The sequence below is a fragment of the Rhinoderma darwinii genome, chromosome 7 (genome assembly GCF_050947455.1).
Source record: "Rhinoderma darwinii isolate aRhiDar2 chromosome 7, aRhiDar2.hap1, whole genome shotgun sequence".
Lineage (NCBI taxonomy): Eukaryota > Metazoa > Chordata > Amphibia > Anura > Rhinodermatidae > Rhinoderma > Rhinoderma darwinii.
This window is the reverse complement of record NC_134693.1, coordinates 56568819-56588990: the sequence shown is the minus strand read 5'-3', so window position 1 is coordinate 56588990 and position 20172 is coordinate 56568819. Positions and strand designations below refer to the sequence as shown.

Here is a 20172-nt window from a genome sequence, read left to right as displayed (position 1 = left end):
TGTAGGATCCTCCAGAGGTTTGCAAGAGTGCATAAAGCTATTATTTGGCCACCCCTAAACAATGCTCACAAGCAGAAACAGTTGCAGTGGGCTCAGAAATACATGAAGACTCATTTTCAAACCGTGTTGTTTATTGATGAGTGCCGTGCAATCCTGGATGGTCCAGATGGATGGAGTAGTGGATGGTTGGTGAATGGCCACCATGTCCCAACAAGGCTGCGACATCAGCAAGGAGGTGGCAGAGTCATGTTTTGGGCAGGAATCATGGGGAGAGAGCTGGTAGGCCCCTTTAGGGTCCCTGACAGTATGAAAATGACCTCTGCAAAGTACGTAGAGTTTATGACTGACCACTTTCTTCCGTGGTACAAAAAAAAGAACCGTGCCTTCCATAGCAAAATTATCTTCATGCATGACAATGCACCATCTCATGCTGCAAAGAATGCCTCTGTGTCATTGGCTGCTATGGACATAAAAGGAGAGAAACTCATGGTGTGGCCCCCTTGTTCCCCTGACCTCAACCCTATTGTGAACCTTTGGAGCATCCTCAAGCAAAATATCTATGAGGGTGGGAGGCAGTTCACATCAAAACAGAAGCTCTGGGAGGCTATTCTGACATCCTGCAAAGATATTCAAGCAGAAACTGTCCAAATACTCACAAATTCAATGGATGTAAGAATTGTGAACGTGATATCAAAGAAGGGGTCCTATGTTAACATGTAACTTGGCCTGTTAAGTTTTTTTTTGATTGAAAGAGCTTTTGATTTCTGTAAATATGACCTCCAGATGCTGCAAATTCAACAAATTACCATTTTAGTTCTCTTTACAACCTTTAAAATGTTTTGATCTCTGTTGTGCATAATAATTTGAAACAGTGCATTTTGAGTTTTTTTACTTCTAAAAAAAAATCTGTTATCATTAGGAGATTTGTTCCATAAAATTCGTATTATACTCCAACGGTTGATGGCTTGAAGATTATACTGACTGTCATTTGCATCGACTATTTAGGAAAATCAGCGAAAAATAACATTTGCCTAATAATTTGGAACGTGGTGTATTAATCATGAAATCCATCCTCATTTTAGGTTCAAACCCTATTGTGACTTTCTGTAAAAAGTCTTTAAAATGTAGGTGATTGGTAACTTCAGATAACACAGCTCCATGTAACACACCAAGGGACTGATATATTTCATATTACTATACTCTCCCGACTATCAATCAGATATTTGGTTGGGGATAGAGATGCCCTTTAAATGTATAAATTCAAGGTTTCAAGCTGTCTTGTTATTTTATATGAATGTGATACATAAACAGTATTTTCTCTGTGTATCCTCGAAATGTAAAAGTGATAGAAAAGACAATTTTTGTCATGCAGCTGTAGCAAATTTAATACAGTACTAGGTCATATTTATGTGAGCTATTGTAATGATCTTCCAAATAATCTTATTCGTTTCTATGGGCTTCTGCTCCCATTTTATATATAAGTCCCCCTGTTTATGGCTAGCAGTTTTTTTCTGTTTTCAATGATGGGCCACTTATGCCTAAATATGCAAGATGAATGCACTCAATATAATAAATATCAACTTGGTAGCTGCTATATTTTAGACTTGGTAGTGTTGTTTTTGCTTTTTTTAACTTCACAGCAACAGAAAACATTTTACATTCACGTAGCTAACATTATAAACTTATTGGAATACTACATGCAGTGATTAGGAATCAGATCCCAAGCAACATGTTCTGCTGCAAAATTATAATAGTTACCTGTAAAAATGGTGACAGATAGACTGTTGACACTGCGACACTGGTCATTATATGCTGCAGTTGTCACAGTGTAAGTCTCGCCACACTCGATGCCACTTATGTCACATCTCGTATCTGTAGTATTGCATGTCAGTGTCTTCCCACTAAGATCTATTAATGTTCCAGTGTAATAATCCGCTCCTGATGTAGCGCTCCACAATAGTGTAATAAAGTCCCAAGCACATGCAGGCATTGTGTCCAGTAGCTGAGGAATACAGGGACCTGGGGATGGTGCAAGTATATTGAGCAAGAACAGTACATTGTTAGAGAACACTATAAATATCAGCTTCCTACGACATTATAATTGTCAGACATATGAAATAAAAGTGGAAGAAAAGATGGGAACAGCACTCCTTATATTACCTGGTAGAAAAGTGGTGCATGCCAAACCAGGGGCATGGTCTCCGCCTCCCCAATAGTACAGAAAAAATGGAAACGGTAGGCAGCGCATGAATCATCAGTGCTTTATATCAGTATTCAGCGACGTTTCTGCTTGGGTGAAGGCTTACATAAGCCAAACCAATGCTGAATACTGGAATAAACCAATGGTGATTCATCTACATCTTAAAGGGGTTATCCGGGGACCAAAAATTGCATTGCAATAATATATTTATGTGAATCGAAGTATCTTAATAATATACTTTAATTTAAAATTCTGTACTAAATGGTGCAGTTCAAACCTCGTGAATTGTTCCTGGAAGTGCTGGAGCTTTTCTAATAATGATGACGCTCGGAAAGTGCTGGAGCTTTTCTAATAATGATCACGCTCGGAAAGTGCTGGAGCTTTTCTAAGGGTATGTGCACACACACTAATTACGTCCGTAATTGACGGACGTATTTTGGCCGCAAGTACCGGACCGAACACAGTGCAGGGAGCCGGGCTCCTAGCATCATACTTATGTACGATGCTAGGAGTCCCTGCCTCGTTGCAGGACAACTGTCCCGTACTGTAATCATGTTTTCAGTACGGGACAGTTGTCCTGCAGCGAGGCAGGGACTCCTAGCATCGTACATAAGTATGATGCTAGGAGCCCGGCTCCCTGCACTGTGTTCGGGTTTGGTACTTGCGCCCGAAATACGTCCGTCAATTACGGACGTAATTAGTGTGTGTGCACATACCCTAATAATGATGACGCTCCGGCACGGCTCCAAATGACAGGGCTTGCTTCATGTGCTGTTAGTGAACATGACCGCCAGGGGCTGTCACATTGCCTATTGCTTGAGTCCCGAGCAGAGCATCAGCTAGCGCTTTGCTCGGGACCCCATTCACCTGCAACAAGGCAGCAGTATCATTATCCACAATCTATTGCTGGGGGCCTCATGTGCACATCGTTCCTACTGAAAAATTAAACTTGTCTTGTATAGCCTACATTGCAGAAATCACTATCAAGAGAAGCGCACATTGGGGCAATGCAACAGCCCCCTTATGAAAGGTTTCCTTCTATTAGAGCTATGCACATTGTTATATTCACCATTGTGTTTTTATTTTATTTATTATGAATTTTTGTATTTATTTATTCATTATTTATTATTATATTATGTACTATTTATACATTTTATATCTAATTTGATTCTAATTTGATTTTACTACTCTATAGTTGCTATTTGTCCTCCATATGACAAATGCTGTAATTTTGTACTGAGCTGTGTTGCCAATATCATGGGAGAGTTATTTTTAAATGTATATTGTTTAATAAATTATGTAGGCAAAGGGCGTCCTTTTCCATGGGAAAATGTAATGTTTGAAGCCACAAAAGAAGCAGACATACCTGTATGGAATTCGGCAGCTGTACTCTCAGTTTTACATTGTTCCCCATATGAAGTGACGATAACTTGGTAGGTTTGTCCACAATGCAGACTCCCAAAGTCACAATTTGTATCTACCGTAGTGCAAGAATGAACTTCTCCATCACCTCCGCTGACTGTTACAGAATAGTTCAGGGCTCCTGGCGTCTGATCCCATGACACTTTTGTTGTATTTGACTCACACATAACTGTTGGTCTCACATTTTGTGGAACACAGGGGGCTAGAAAATAATACAAAGAAGTTGGTGTGATTCATAATATTCAGTTTAATATTGTACTGTAATAAAAGCAACTGTACATTTTTTGGGACTGTCGGTTAATTCGCCCCTTCTGGAGAGAGGTTGCGGGTTTACTCCAGACACTGCTGGGGGTCAGGGTTCCATTGTCTGTGCTAACTTTCCTGCTTAATGTACCGCCGAAAGGGCTCAGTAAGGTCTCCTCTAGATTATTATTACATGTGCTCACAGCAGCTAAGTGTCTCATTTCGGCGCGATGGAAGAGAACTGATTCCCCTGTAGTTGCTGACTTATATTTAAGAATAAGGGAGGTCAGAAGAATGGAGTCTTTGACAGCCTCTATGAATAATAGCTTAACACGATTCAAAGAAGTCTGGTCACCATGGGATACATTTGATTCATCTAGACCACCCTGAACGCATAACACTAGTTCATAACTGCGCTAGTGCACCCAGATCAAACCAGGATACTGTTCTGTTTTTTTTTTTCTTTCTTTCCCTTCCTTCCCCCCCCCCCCCTCCCCCCTCCATTGTCTTGTCATGTGTATTGTAGATGTTGGTTAATTTTTCGTGTCATTCCTACGAAAGCAGAGTTAAGATGACGGATAGAAAAAAAAAAAGGGGATTTCACCATACCAAAGTATTAGTTATTAACAGGACTGATTGTTCTTAAGATCACTGTGAAATGTATGATATTCCTGTCATTCCTGATGTGCAACATGTTGTAACTTCACACTACCCCTGTCATGACTTATACTCTATATTATATTGAATTGATACCATGTATGTTCTTGTTCATATGGAAAAAATAAAAATATATAATTATAAAAAAAAAAAAAGCAACTGTACTGAAGACATACTAAAAATAGTAAAGAATTACGCTAGAGGCTTGTAGATAAGGAGTTTACTATAGAAATAGTACGATCATGTCCAGAAAATATATAACGTTTATGTATCAAGAGTAATAAAACAATCAGCACATCTTATTTACTATCATATTTTTACATGACATTATGTGACTGGAGTGGGTAATATGTATGAATATCTGAATAACTATGTACAGGTTGACACAAGCCTGAAGAAGACCTTAGTACGAGGTCGAAACGCGTAGCTTTTTGCACCCCCATTGAGACATATGCTGTTTATTACAGATGTATTTTTTAAGATATAAAATTCCTACCCACTGATATATTCTGCCTTGACTGGGGATTTGGCTCAATCTTCTACATAAGCGCAGGAGCACCTTCTACTAAGAGCGATCGTTTTTTCAAATCATTTGGAACCTATGTACAGGTATGACAGGCTAAAGTTACTGTGACAAATTATTCATCATACCCATAGTTTTTGATCATTTTTGATGGATGGCTTCAGACCTTGTGATCTTGGGGGAGAACTTTGTGTGGTGCACTTAGGAGGGGCTGGGCAGCCGCCTGATCTAATAGTATGGGCGTAACAAATAGGCTGTAAGCCAGCATGGTGCACTAAATTGCATTACTGCACCGTATAGTAGACTTATCTGGGTGCTATTATAATACTAAGAAGTCATCCCCTCCAGATTGGTAGGTGTGTGATCTCCGTCATATAACATTGTGGCTTGTCTGCATCCTGCTGGAAACTGATTTTTTTTTACCTGCCCTTGTATGAACTTCTTTTTTCAGTGCCATTTAAGAATTTTGATCCCATTTTCTATAACTCATGTTCATAAACGTTGCAAATTTAGTGGCATCACAATTAAAGAATTTGTCCTATGTGGAAAACTCCTTCTCAAATAAAAGCTGCTTCAGCAATTAGTTGATCACCGCTGATATCACTAGGGGAATCTAAAGGCTGACAGACATCTCCCCTTCATAAATCTAGTACACTTTGCCCATTGAAATAAATTGGTGACCTTGTAACACAGTAATTGTGCCGAGTCTTTAAAGGGAACCTGTCACATTGAAAATTCAGACCAATCTGCAGGCAGCATGTTAGAGCAGGAGGAGCTGAGCGGATTTATATATATTTTTGTAGGAAAAGATTCAGTGTAACTTGTCATTTGTTAATTTAATCCTCTGCTAATTCTGGGCTTAGGAGTCCAATGGGTAGAACTAATCAGTAATTGACAGCTATCTCTGTATGCACATTCATACAGGGAAGATTGTCAATCACTGAGTAGGACCGCCCACTGGACTCCTACGCCCAATATTAACAGTGGTTTAAATGAATAAATTACATGTTATAATTAATCTTTTGCTACAAAAAAAAACTCCATCATCCTGCTTACCTACTCCTGCTCTATAACATGCTGCCCGCAGATTGGACTAATTTTCAATGTGACAGTTTCTCTTTAAGGGTCTTGTTAAAGATTAGTGTGGGATCTGTTCCTTATAATGGCTCTCCACTCTGACCTGTAGTGGTTTTCGGCAGGGGACCCCCTCTATGATGTCCATATGTCCGAATAGGGACAACCATGTTAAAGAGGCTCTGTCACCAGATTATCAAATCCCTATCTCCTATTGCATGTGATCGGCGCTGCAATGTAGATAACAGCAACGTTTTTTTTTTGTTTTTTTTAAACTTTCATTTTTTGCCAAGTTATGAGCAATTTTATATTCATGCAAATGAGCTTTGAAATGGACAACTGGGCGTGTTTTCTCTATTTCCAACTGGGCGTGTATTGTGTTTGTAACATCTGGGCGTGTTTACTTGTTTTACTAGCTGGGCGTTGTGAATAGAAGTGTTTGTCAGCATCATATGTCAGCATCATACACTTCTATTCACAACGCCCAGCTAGTAAAACAAGTAAACACGCCCAGATGTTACAAACACAATACACGCCCAGTTGGAAATAGGAGAAAACACACTCCCAGTTGTCCATTAGAAAGGCTCATTTGCATAAATATAAAATTGCTCATAACTTGGCCAAAAATGATCGTTTTAAAAACAAAAAACAAAAACGTTACTTTTATCTACATTGCAGCGCCGATCACATGCAATAGGAGATAGGGGTTTGATAATCTGGTGACAGAGCCTCTTTAAAACAAAAGTCTTGTTCACAGCACTATAAATACCACCTACTGCATGTGTGCTTAGAAACAAGATTAGTATATGTACTTTATCACATATACACAAGTAAAAGGACAGGAAATAATATTTTTTTTTATTAATTATTAACTTCATGAGGAACAACACAAACTTATAAAAAAATTAATTTAAAAAAAAGCACAGATTCCCACCATATAAATTTACTGTACTAAGGACAGGTTTCTTTGGAAAAAAAATGGGTTAATGAACTCATTGAGTTGTTTAGGTTGTTGGTGCAGATGTTACCAGATTACTGAATAATATTGCTCCATAGATCTTCTATATAATTAACCATTATTGTAAGACGGTTCAGAGCAATTACTGGTTAGATCAGGTAGTTCCACTTAAAACTCTAGTAAATCGCTATTTTACCTGTGTAAAAATCCAAGGCACTACTTATGCTGTTGCAATGTGAATTAGAGGCTATGAGGGTCATTCTGTACACCTGTCCACACCGGAGGTCACTGATGTCACAAGTTGTGTTGCTGGAGCTGCATGTTCCACTCCAGCCATTCGTCCCAGTCACAAGCACCGAATATGTTGTTGCCCCTTGTGCTGGATCCCACAGTAAAGTTGCTGAACTATTTCCGCAATGTAGTTCTGCCCTTAGGTTAGTAGGAATGCATGGAGCTAAGACAGAAAACAAAACATTTGAGCAGCTTTATTATAAGGTGCATGGTAAACCATTTCAAAATTCTAATTCTGCATATTATTGCTTTGATAAATTTAGAAAGTCAGGGAACACAGGATGTAAATACAACCCTACTCAAGCTTTATAGTCATGTACACATCTACAACTTAAACTACACAGAAGCTCTTGCCACGTGCTGGGATGTGTTGTTTTTTTGCATCTTGATATTACATCTCACCATGTCCTACTGTACAGGTACTATGTCACATTCACTGACTAAATGAGTACAATGCACAGTAGGCTCAATGCTAGTGTTAAAGGGGTTGTCCACTACCTGACACCTGATGACCTATCCAGCAGATAGGTCATCAGTATATCATCGGTGCGGGTCCGACACCTGGAAAATAAACCGATCTGGTGGCCTGTGGCCACAGGATGGTATGGCCCATTATGCGATGTATGGAGCCGGAAGCAGTTGGCTCTGTACATAGCGTAGTGGCCGTGCTGAAGAACGGCAGCTCTGCTCCTATTCCCTTGAATAGGAGCAGAGCTGCAGTACTGCAGCTTGGCCAGTATTCAGTGGCCGTAGCCAACTGCTTTCGGCATGTACGTCCGGTGCCTGGAGGCAGCCGTAGCAGTGCAGAGTCTGGGTTTTGAACCCCCACAGATCATATACTGATGACCTATCCGGTGGATAGGTCATCAGGTGTCCGGTAGTGGACAGCCCCTTTAAGAGAGTAGGATGCAGTTAATAAAAACCCAAATGACAATGATAGCAACACTTTTAGCAGGAATTCTAATCTAGATCAGTAATGGTCAGTGATGGTCAGTCTACCACATTATATCAACTGAGGCCACTAATTTAATTTGATGACCAATGTATTTTATTTAATGTCCCTGTGTTGCATTAGACAAGTTGCTACACATTTGATCATGCTCTATTACACTCTATGGGAAACATTTGTGTCTGGATCTCCTATTTACAATAGGATTCTTACTTTGAAACTATTGTGGCAGCTCCTATAGATTTGCTATAAATATGTGAAGTTGTAAAACCCCTTTATTAGTTCACACACAAAAAAAACAAGCCAGGGCTTGATCATTAAAAATGTTACCTTATGGATGGTGAGACTTCAGTAGAAAACGCTGGAGAAGCCCTACTCTAGATAATAGTTACTACTATAGTATTTGCAAATGTAACAATTTTGTTGTTATTACCTGTTTTAAATGTCTTCTCCTCTAGACTGACATTAGCCAGATGATCGTTGAATACTGTGACAGTAACGTTATATGTCTCTCCACACAGAAGTCCTCCAATGTCGCAGGTGGTATTTGTGGTGGTGCACATATAATTACTTCCATCTGATATTACATGTGCCTTATAAAGTACAGCCCCTTGAGATGCCACCCACTGCAGCTTAACCTCACTAGAGTTACACAGAGAAAATATAGACATATTTTGTGGGGCGCAAGGACCTAAGAAGAGAAAACAAATTTTGGCCATAATTTCACATCAAGTCTATTAGAGCCTAAATAAAATTTACCAGCAAACGGTAGAATGTAAAGTAAAGCATCTTACATGTTTCCAGCATAGTAACGCTGTTTTCCACACTTCTACAGATGTCGTTCTGAGTCATCATTGCTACAGTATAATTTCCACCACATGGAACATTTCTCATCCAGCATGACGTGGCCTGACTGCTACAGTTGGACTTCTCTCCTTCTGGGCCGATCAATGAGGAAGAATAATTTAATGCACCTTGAGAGTTGCTCCAGGAAATCAGCGCTGAGTTACTAATGCAGTCCAAGTCTGTGTTCACATATATTGGAATACAAGGGGCTGTGGATTTCATGATTAAAAAAAAAGTGCATATACTTAATATTAGAGAACACAAAAAAGTCTTCCAAGACCACCACTCAATTAAATCTCAACATGTATCTGGTGCCGGAGGCAATCTTATCAGTCAGATAGGAGGTCAGTGGACCTCCATTTTCACAATAGATGGGGGTACATTAGACATGTATATCATATCCTGTGGATATGTCATAAATGTCTTTAGTGGGAAAACCTCTTTACTGAAGTAGGTAAAAAAAATTGTTTAAGCTGACAGTAAGTTCAAATAAGAATGCATTACCAGATAGGGAAGCAGAAAGGTGCAATTTAATGCAAAACAAATAGGTTACATACAGCAGCAAAAATCTACACTTGGTTACATTCCTGGCAGCTAGGAACAGTTGGTAGGGTAACCTAAACTGAACAAACGAACACTGGAAAACCATCAACTTGTCTCATGTGCCTCAATATCTGTTGTACCACGCAGAAAGTAGGGTCACAATTTGCATGGATGCATCCTGCCTAGTATCAATGGTTTAGAATAGGTGATGTCATGTAGTGGTGACACAAGGAGTGTAACTAGGAAACACTGGGCCCCACTGCAAAATTTTGACTGGGCCTCACTTCCCCCGCAACCAACACCCCCCCCCCCACCCTCACAACCCTCGCTCTCCTGACAATGAATATTTATCAGTTCTGTGTACAAGGTAAAAATACAGCTAGGCTGCCAAGTGTACTCCTATTAACCTTTAGTTACAGGGTTATGAAAATCTTTACATACAGTTAAGCACTAATATTTTTGCATTTTTTAATCACTTAATTATGCGATTTCATAGTCATAGCAGTTATTAAAAAAACTGATCTGAAACTTAAAGCAGCAGAGAAAGGAAGAACCACACCCCTGTAAATAGTGCCGCACAGCCCCCTGTAGATAGTGCCACACAGCCCCCTGTAGATAATACCACACAGCCCCTTGTACATGGTGCCAAACCACAGCCCTGTGGATAGTGTCTCACCATACTCCTGTAGTTAGTGTCATACGACAACCAGAATATAGTGCCACACCACATCCCTGTACATGGTGTCACACCACACCCCTGTAGATAGTGCCACACAGCCCCCCATTGTAGATAGTGCCACACACACCACTGTAGATAGTGCCAAACACACACCCATGTAGATAGTGCTACATACCCCCCTTGTAGATAGTGCCCCAAACCCCCCTTGTAGATAGTGCCACACACAACCCGTTGAAGATAGTGCCACGTAGCCCCCCTTGTAGAGAGTGCCGCACACCTTCCCTTGTAGATAATGCCACAACCCACAGCAGCCTATGAGACGGGACCCTTTTGGAGGCCGGCGCGATCCAGTGACGCCATTGCGCCGGCCTGCGCAGGGATCCTGTCCCAGTGCCTTATAGGCTGCAGGCCTAATGTGGTACCTAGACTACTGAATGGCAAAGGAGTCAGCTAGATCCATGCTGCACCATAGTATTCAATTGTATCTGCGTCCTTAGGACACAGTTACAATTGAATGTGGCAGTCACCTGGGGCCCCGGATGCCCGGTGCTAGCGACGCCATCAGGCCTGAGGGGGGCCTGTGCCGCCCGACACATAAATGCTATGTACCGGGCGGCACACGCCCCAACATGCCGTGGGTCCCGTAGCAGCCACTATTGCTGCCATAGAAGTAGATCTGTCACTGGGTGTGACTAATGTTTTCTTGGCACATAGGCCAGGTGGTGATCATATATATCAATTTATTGCCACACTAAAGATGTGTCCTACCTTAAAGGGGTTTTCCGAGATCGTCAAAAATCTAGCCAAGCAGGGGCAATGCCGTAAAATGAAAACACTCCAATGATTAAAAGGGGAAAGGGCGGGATCAAATGGGCAATATCAGTGGGTTTAAAAAGAGCAGTGGGTTCATGCGATCATAAAATCATAATTTTTGTTTATTCCAAGTACAACGCATTTCAAGTTTGTTCTGACCTCATCAGGTACTTAGCGTCCCCAGTGCTACACCACATACAATGTCCTGATGCTTCCCAGAGTAAGTGTGTTGTAGCAGCCGCCACATGCTTAGGGAGCCCGAGGGAACCCAGAGGGGAGAAGAGATCGGTGAGGTGAAAATCATTTTTATTTTTTTAATTTAAGTGTCCGATGGGGGGGGGGGGGTGTTGGGAGAGTAGTCTGATCAATGGGGGCATGGTAGTACAACATCTACCCTGCTACACCCTACAGAGTGAAAACTATGCCAGCTAGAAGCTGGTGCAGATTTTGACTATAATTCACGCCAGTTTTCTAACGGAAATTATAATAAATTTGTCGAACAGTGGTGACCCCAATTCCTTTTTGCAAAGGTGGCGAGGGCGGCATAAAAAGGCCAAAGGTTGCAATTTGCAATGCAAATTGTGACCTTTGGGCCCTTTCGCAACTATACCATAAATTTGCATAGAAAGGTAAAAAATTCCAGACATTATGTTAAACATGAGATAGATAGAGATAGAGATAGAGATAGAGAGATAGAGAGAGAGAGAGAGAGATAGAGAGAGAGAGAGAGAGAGAGAGAGAGAGAGAGAGAGAGAGAGAGAGAGAGAGAGAGAGAGAGAGATAGATAGAAGAGGCTGGACGCAGCCTGCAGGGCTTAAGGGGAAGCCTCCATGACCTCACTGGTAGGGAAAGGGTTAATAGGTAAGGGAGAGTTGGAGGGAGAGTTAGGAGGAGGTGGAGGAGGGACAAGGAGGAGTCAGGGGGCCGTTGCTGAGCTTCCCGCTGTTTGCGGCATTGAGCCGGAAGCAGCGGGAGGAGTAACACAGGGAGAGACAAGCTCCCCGTTGCCCGCGCTTATAACAATGTCGGAGGCCGTATTATTAGAGCGGCTGCGTGCCGCTGATGTGCACCACGGTCCCGGATGGCTTGAGGAGACCGTGGCTGCATTAACTAGGATCCCGGACGCCGTTTCGCCACGCCAGGCCCGGCGTTCGGGGTCTGTTGCAGGGGACAGGCTCCCCTCCCCCGGCCCCCTTACTAGCATTACTATGGCGGCGGGGGGGGAGTCGGCAACAACCGCTCCTGCTCGGAGCAGGCTGAGAGCGTTGCCGGGGGTGACGGCGACTCAGGCCGGGTCGACCCGTCCCTCCCGGCGGTCCCGACCTCCAGAGCGCCTCAGTCCTGAGGCAGTCCCGCGGACACGGCGTCGCAGAGGGAGCCCGATCTCGGACGCTGCAGGCCAGGCAGCTGGGAGGACCGCCCCTTCCCAGGCCCTGCGTCCTGGCAGGAATCCCAAGCCGCGACGGGGTCCGGCGGTAAGCAGGGAGTCGCAGGCCGGGCTCCCTGTCACCCCTCCCCCATCGGATGGAAGATTCGGAGGACAAGGTACGGCCGCCCCGCCTGGTGATGTTCCGGCCAGGGGGCAGGCTTCTTCAGGATCAGCGAGACGGACGTCTAGATCTGCAGCGACGTCGAGGCAACAGGTCCGGTCGGAAGTCTGGGTCCCGGCGGTCGGGCGGCAGGTTGCCGGCCCATCGGTCAGCGCGTCCTCATCCCCGTTCCGAAGATGTCGTTTGGATGGACAGTCGTCGGCGAGAGAAGAGCTGGAGGAAGGTGAACTGGACGTGTATCGTCGAGGTCAGGATGGTCCGGCTGACGGGAACACAGCGCCTGTGCAGCCCGGTGAGTGTATAACTCCATCATTGTCATATCCAGCGATTTTTATGTCGGGTATCGGCGGGGGGGCTGCTAGCGTCGCATCGGTGGCCGGTAGTGGCGCGGGCGGGCGCGATGGCGCGGGTTTGGCAGACTTAGTGGGTTGCTTGAGAGAGCTGGTCGGGCGCCTAGATAGGGCGGTGGCGCCGGTAGTCACGGAAGTGTCCCCGGCGGTAGTTGGGGAGGGTCCCAGGGAAGGGGGATTGTTACAAGCGCGGCCCGTAACGGCGGTTAGAGAGGCGGTCGCGGTGTCGGTACAGACCGAGGCGCAAAAAGATGGCGATCGGGTGCGTATTGATGATCGCGCTCGTGGGGAGGTGTATGTGTGTTTCGAAGGTCCGTTGGGGGCGCATTTAAAGCAGGAGGTGCGTGAGCGGATCTGGAAGGACGAATATGTAGAGATTTTTTCTCTCTTGCCGCTCGCTAAATTTAATTTGGATAAGAGCAAGCGGGACGAGAGTAAAAAGGACGAGGAGGAACGGCGGCGGTATAGGCTTATCCCGCAGACGTTCGTTAATTGGTCGCAGGCGTTCGCCATATTAGCCAGTGTGATAGGGGAAAAGGCGCCGGAAAATTGTTCGGCGTTGTTTTGTTATTTTGATGCTATTGGGGAGGCTCATAGGGCGTATGGGGGCCAGGCGTGGCTGCGATACGACGAGCAATTCCGTCAGCGAAAAGCGGTTCGGCCGGCGATTCGGTGGGACCAGAAGGATATTGCTCTCTGGTTACGGGTTACGGCTCCGGTTAGGCAGTCCTTTCCGGGAGCGCCGGCCAAGGAGGCCAGTCTAGTCAGGTTGGACAAGGCGGCGGGGGAAAGGCAGGGTTTTGCTGGCAATTTAATGAAGGCCAGTGCAAGTTCGGGGCCACGTGCAAGTTCAAGCACGTGTGTTCGGAGTGTAATGGTGCATCACACGGGGCGGCGAAATGTATGCGGAAAAGGAGGTCAGGGAACCAGTCCTCCGCGGCTGGTCAAGGGGGTGTCACCGGTGAGGGTGGAAAAGATGGCCCCTTATCTAAATGAGTATCCGGACAGGGCGGCGGCTAAGTTGCTTTACGAGGGTTTTCGTGTTGGTTTCGTTATTCCCCCGCCTCCTTATGAGGTTCCGGTTACGCGGAGGAATTTAAAATCGGCTTACTCGCATGCCAAGGTCGTGTCGGACAAATTGTTAAAAGAAGTTTCGTTGGGTCGCATGTCAGGGCCTTTTGTTGAGTCGCCAGTAAAAGATTTAGTTGTGTCCCCGTTGGGTATTGTTCCTAAGCGCGAGCCCGTAAAATTTCGTTTAATTCAACACTTATCGTATCCCAAGGGTTCGTCGGTAAACGACGGGATAGATCACGAGTTGTGCTTCGTAGCCTATACCTCATTCGATAAGGCGGTGGGGTTAGTGCGGGCTGCGGGTCCGGGCGCGCTGCTAGCAAAAACCGAAATCGAGGCGGCGTTCAGGTTGTTGCCAGTTCATCTAGAAAGCCAACGGCTGTTGGGCTGTTTTTGGAATGGGGCCTTTTATGTGGATCGGTGCCTTCCGATGGGGTGTTCCCTTTCTTGTGCGTACTTCGAGGCGTTTAGTAGCTTCGTGGAGTGGGTAGCGAGGGGAGTATCCGGGGTCGACTCGTTGATCCATTACTTAGATGATTTCTTGTGCGTTGGCCCGGGGGGTTCGCCGGTTTGCGGTAATTTGCTTTATGCACTACAGAAGGTTGCGAGGGATTTTGGGATCCCTTTGGCGCCAGAAAAAACGGAGGGCCCAGTAGCGACGATTTGTTTTTGGGAATTGAAATAGATTCGGTGGCAATGGAGTGTCGTCTCCCGGCGGATAAGCTGGGTGCTTTGAGGCTGGAGGTACGGCGGGCTTGTAGACTGAAGAAAATGACGCTGCGGGAGCTTCAGTCGCTGCTGGGGAAGTTGAATTTCGCCTGCCGGATTATGCCAATGGGGAGGGTGTTTGGTAGACGGTTGGCAGCGGCAACGGCGGGAGTGCGTGCACCGCATCATTTTGTGCGGCTCATGGAGGAGCACCGAGCTGATCTTCAGGTTTGGGATGACTTCTTGGGCCAGTACAATGGTCGCTCGCTGTGGATGGCCCCAGCGCAGGATACGAGTGATTTGAATAATTTTACGGATGCGGCTGGGGCGGGCGGTTTTGGAGCTTACGGGGGAGGTCCGTGGTGCGCAGGTCAATGGCCGGCTAGTTGGGTGTCCAGCGGACTCACGCGGAATCTGGCCCTGCTCGAGCTGTTCCCCATCGTGGTGGCGGCAACCATTTGGGGGGACAGGCTCAGGGATAAGAAGGTTCGTTTTTACTGCGACAACATGGGGGTGGTGCTGGCCATTAATAACATCACGGCGTCCTCTCCTCCTGTAGTTCAATTGTTGCGACATTTAGTGTTGGTATGTTTGTCATGGAATGCGTGGGTGGTGGCGGTGCATGTGCCGGGGGTACGGAATTGCATCGCTGATGCTCTTTCTCGCTCGCAGTGGGACCGGTTTCGGCAATTGGCACCGGGAGCGGAACGTCTCGGTTTGGCTTGTCCGGAACATCTTTGGGATCTGGTCTCGGTCCCGTAGAACAACTGGTACAAAGGTCTTTGGCGCGCACGACGTGGAGTGCTTATTCTGCTTGTTGGAGGCAGTGGGAGGAGTGGGTAAGAGAGTTGGGTGACGTCAATACGGATAGAGACAGGTTGGTGGCACTTTTGTACTGGTTAGGGGACGCCTGGGAGGCGGGGTTTTCAGTGGCAAAGGTGAACCGGTTCATATCTGCGGTGGCGTTTGGTTTTAAGTTACGAGGCTTTCAAGATGTATCTAAGGAATTTTTGGGTTGGGCCGAGGTAGAGTGGAGGCGGATAGTAGAAGGCCTGTGTCGTTTGCTTTGCTTAGCCAAGTAGGGAAGGGTAAGCTGATAGTTTTGTTCGCCCTCCCGGGGTCGGTTATGTGCCCAGTAGAGTGCATGCGGGGTTTTTTAAGCCGCAAGCGGGGTCTCCAGATTTGCCTTTGTTACGTCATGTGGACGGGTCGTTTTGTCCAGGTTTCAGTTTGGAGATGTATTTAAGGAATGTCTGACGGCGGTTGGTGTCGCGGCGGGCTCATATTCATCTCATTCCTTCAGGTTTGGCGCAGCAACTGCAGCGGGGCGCTGGGGGTTGGATGATGAAGGGGTGCGGCGCATTGGTCGTTGGGAGTCCAACTGAGTTAAGTCCTATGTCCGCTCCATTTGTTATAATTGTTTTCCATTTCAGATTCGCCTCCGTGTTTGGTGTGGTTGCTGGGTCATTCGTACGTGCACTGGGTCATTCGTACGTGCCCGGACGGTCGCCAGTTGCGCATTCCGCGACAGGATGCGGTTGTGCATTGGCTGGAATTTAGAGGTATGTCATGGAGCAGGGGGTTGGCAGAATTCCAGACATAGGCCCGGCTTGATAGGGTTCCGGAGGTCTTAGTGTTGCACGTGGGTGGGGATGACTTAGGAGTCTGCCCCTTGCGTGAGTTGGTGCGGGATATCAAACACGATATGTTGGGTTTGTGGGTTTCTTATCCCAAGTTGGTGATAGTGTGGTCGGACATAGTCCCGAGGAAACATTGGCGGTTGGCTAGGTCAGTGAAAGAGTCAATAAGGCTCGCATTAAAGTTAATCGGGCGGTGTCCCGTTTCGTAGCAAAAATCGGGGGCATTTGTGTGCGGCACAGGGATTTGGAGTCAGGAGTGGGGAACTTCTGGAGGGGTGATGGGGTTCATCTGACCGAGGTTGGCATTGATCTTTGGAGCTTGGCGATAGCAGAAGGAATAGAAAGGGCGGTGGTGGTGTGGCGGAACTCACAGGCTTAAGGTGGTCAAGGCCTGTTTCGCTGTGGCGGGGGGAGTCCTTGAGGCCAGTCAGTACAAAATGGTGGGGGGGTCGCATCGGGGGTATGCGTCCCCCAAAAAAGGTACATGGTTGAAGACTTCATCGGGTGTTATCCCTTTGAAGTGGTCTTCTGGTAGAAGGTATATCACTTGAAGGCTTCATCGGGTGTTATCCCTTTGAAGTGGACTTCTAGTGGTCGGTATATCACTTGAGGGCTTCATCGGGTGTTATCCCCTTGAAGTGGACTTCTAGTGGTCGGTATATCACTTGAGGGCTTCATCGGGTGTTATCCCCTTGAAGTGGACTTCTAGTGGTTGGAGCCATCTGCAGAGGTGAACGGTGCTTCCGAGCTGGTTTACGGCTGGAGGTAATTGGTGGTTTGCAGATGGCTAATTCGGTGTGTTATTAAAAAGGAACATCTGAAGGGGCTTCAAGGACTTCCTCTGCTCGGGTTAATGTTAACGTTAAATTGTTATGTACGATTCTGACCCATGTTGGGTCATGTGAATTATTAGGAGGAATTCTCTGGTGGATTCCTAACTAGTTATCCGAATGTTTCGGATTTAAATTGTTTTGATAAAACTGTGAAATTAATAAACGGCTGCTGTGGCCATTTCACATCCAACCTCGGTGTCACGTGTCTTTCCTAAAGGTGGGGTGGAGGGATAAGATGGGTAAGGGAAGGTTCATTAACACACGACTCTACTTAGGAAGGTCAAGAAGAGGCTGGACGCAGCCTGCAGGGCTTAAGGGGAAGCCTCCATGACCTCACTGGTAGGGAAAGGGTTAATAGGTAAGGGAGAGTTGGAGGGAGAGTTAGGAGGAGGTGGAGGAGGGACAAGGAGGAGTCAGGGGGCCGTTGCTGAGCTTCCCGCTGTTTGCGGCATTGAGCCGGAAGCAGCGGGAGGAGTAACACAGGGAGAGACAAGCTCCCACCCTCCCGCCCTTTGTTTGTTACCCCTGTGGGTCTTTATGTACGTCCGTTTATGAGTGTTGTCTTTGTTTTGTGTGCTTATTTAACATGTTTTTCCTTTTTTCCCGGAGTAGGTTCTGTTGTCATGGCAGCTGGCGGGGGGAGTCCTTGAGGCCAGTCAGTACAAAATGGTGGGGGGGTCGCATCGGGGGTATGCGTCCCCCAAAAAAGGTACATGGTTGAAGACTTCATCGGGTGTTATCCCTTTGAAGTGGTCTTCTGGTAGAAGGTATATCACTTGAAGGCTTCATCGGGTGTTATCCCTTTGAAGTGGACTTCTAGTGGTCGGTATATCACTTGAGGGCTTCATCGGGTGTTATCCCCTTGAAGTGGACTTCTAGTGGTCGGTATATCACTTGAGGGCTTCATCGGGTGTTATCCCCTTGAAGTGGACTTCTAGTGGTTGGAGCCATCTGCAGAGGTGAACGGTGCTTCCGAGCTGGTTTACGGCTGGAGGTAATTGGTGGTTTGCAGATGGCTAATTCGGTGTGTTATTAAAAAGGAACATCTGAAGGGGCTTCAAGGACTTCCTCTGCTCGGGTTAATGTTAACGTTAAATTGTTATGTACGATTCTGACCCATGTTGGGTCATGTGAATTATTAGGAGGAATTCTCTGGTGGATTCCTAACTAGTTATCCGAATGTTTCGGATTTAAATTGTTTTGATAAAACTGTGAAATTAATAAACGGCTGCTGTGGCCATTTCACATCCAACCTCGGTGTCACGTGTCTTTCCTAAAGGTGGGGTGGAGGGATAAGATGGGTAAGGGAAGGTTCATTAACACACGACTCTACTTAGGAAGGTCAAGATAGATAGATAGATAGATAGATAGATAGATAGATAGATTATATTTACCAGTCTGGGCCTTCACATATGTGCTCATAGGTCCACTACAGCGCTTGTTGGCAGCGGACACAGTTACCATGAATTTATTTCCACACGGCAGGTTATAGAATGTGCAGTTTGTCCGTTCAGATATACAAGTCATGTTCCCAGTTGGTGTTGTTAGAAAGGAGGTGAAACTGTCAGTACCATTGTTCTGCTCCCAGGAAATGACTAGAGCATTTGTATCACAATCTGTATCTGCACTGACATTTCCTGGTGCACAGGGGGCTGTAAAGAGATACAGTTTATATTAGATAGGATGACAACAACTAGGATGACAACAACATCACATGGGCCCTGAAATCATCCATTGAAAAACTTACAGTACAAGGAAAAAAACAAAATCTACCAAGTCCTAGTTGGAGCATGCATGGCGTTGTAACTTTGTAGCACCATGATGTCAATGAAACATAAGAATAGGAAAAAAAAACAGTGACGGGTTGGACTACCATATAAATAGATAAATCAGATCTAAGTTTTTATTAGTGTAATGTACTTTCAATGACTACAATAACCTCATCCTATATAGATCCAGTATTATGCCAGAAAATACCTGTGATCAATTCCACTTCGGGGCTGCTTTGACTTTGACACTGGTCATTATATGCTGTTACATTGACAGTATAAGTGACACCGCAGCTCAGACCGGTGATGTTACAGTCAGTAGATGTGGTATGACAGGTATGAATCTCGTCATTTATTGTGGTCACCAGAGCAGTGTAATGAAGAGACCCAGGAGTGCTGTTCCAAGATACAGCAGCGCTGTTTGTCTGGCAGTCAATATCCACAGAGACATTTTGAGGTACACAGGGTCCTGGAGACATTACAAAGAATATTTATTATTGATTTTGTTTAAAACATAATTAATATTAATGTCAACATTATCAACAAAAAGTAATAAAGGACATGAAGTATCGGCACATTATATTCATGCAACCAACTAAATTATTATTGTCATAGGCTGTTTTTTTATGAAACAGCGTCTATGTAGGCTGTATACATAGAAGCTGTATCCTGCCGTTAAAGACGATTCTGTCGGGTCAACTGCACTGACGGCTCCGGTGAAAGCTGGTCCTGCGTCTCTGTCCTGCATGATCCAGCTAATAACGATCACATCTAAGTTCATGAACATAGATGTGATTGTTATTAGCTGGATCCTGCAGGTCAGAGACACGCTGGACCAGCTTTCACCGGAGCCGTCAGTGCATCTGACCTGATGGAATTGGCTTTAACGGCAGGATACAGCTTCTATGTTTACAGGATAACTAGCTATTGTTTCATAAAAAGTTTCAAAAATTTATAATTAAAGTAAATTTAAAAGTTGTTTCAAATTAATAAAAACTTTGATTTATTTAAAAAATGTTTTTGTTCAAATAAGTACATAGCTTTTAATTTGGA

General features: G+C 45.2%; 1 protein-coding gene across 1 annotated transcript in view; it reads right to left on the bottom strand.

The window, feature by feature from the left end:
* The window catches only part of LOC142657896 (uncharacterized), a 92914-nt gene that overhangs the window by 40609 nt on the left and 32133 nt on the right, over positions 1–20172 (bottom strand). Inside the window, exons 18-24 of the mRNA XM_075833415.1 lie at positions 19328–19588; positions 18745–19002; positions 9112–9372; positions 8751–9008; positions 7274–7531; positions 3567–3824; positions 1759–2019 (exon numbers count right to left, since the gene is read on the bottom strand). Of these exons, the coding sequence (XP_075689530.1) occupies positions 1759–2019; positions 3567–3824; positions 7274–7531; positions 8751–9008; positions 9112–9372; positions 18745–19002; positions 19328–19588 (1815 nt within the window). The remainder of the gene's footprint in view (positions 1–1758; positions 2020–3566; positions 3825–7273; positions 7532–8750; positions 9009–9111; positions 9373–18744; positions 19003–19327; positions 19589–20172) is intronic.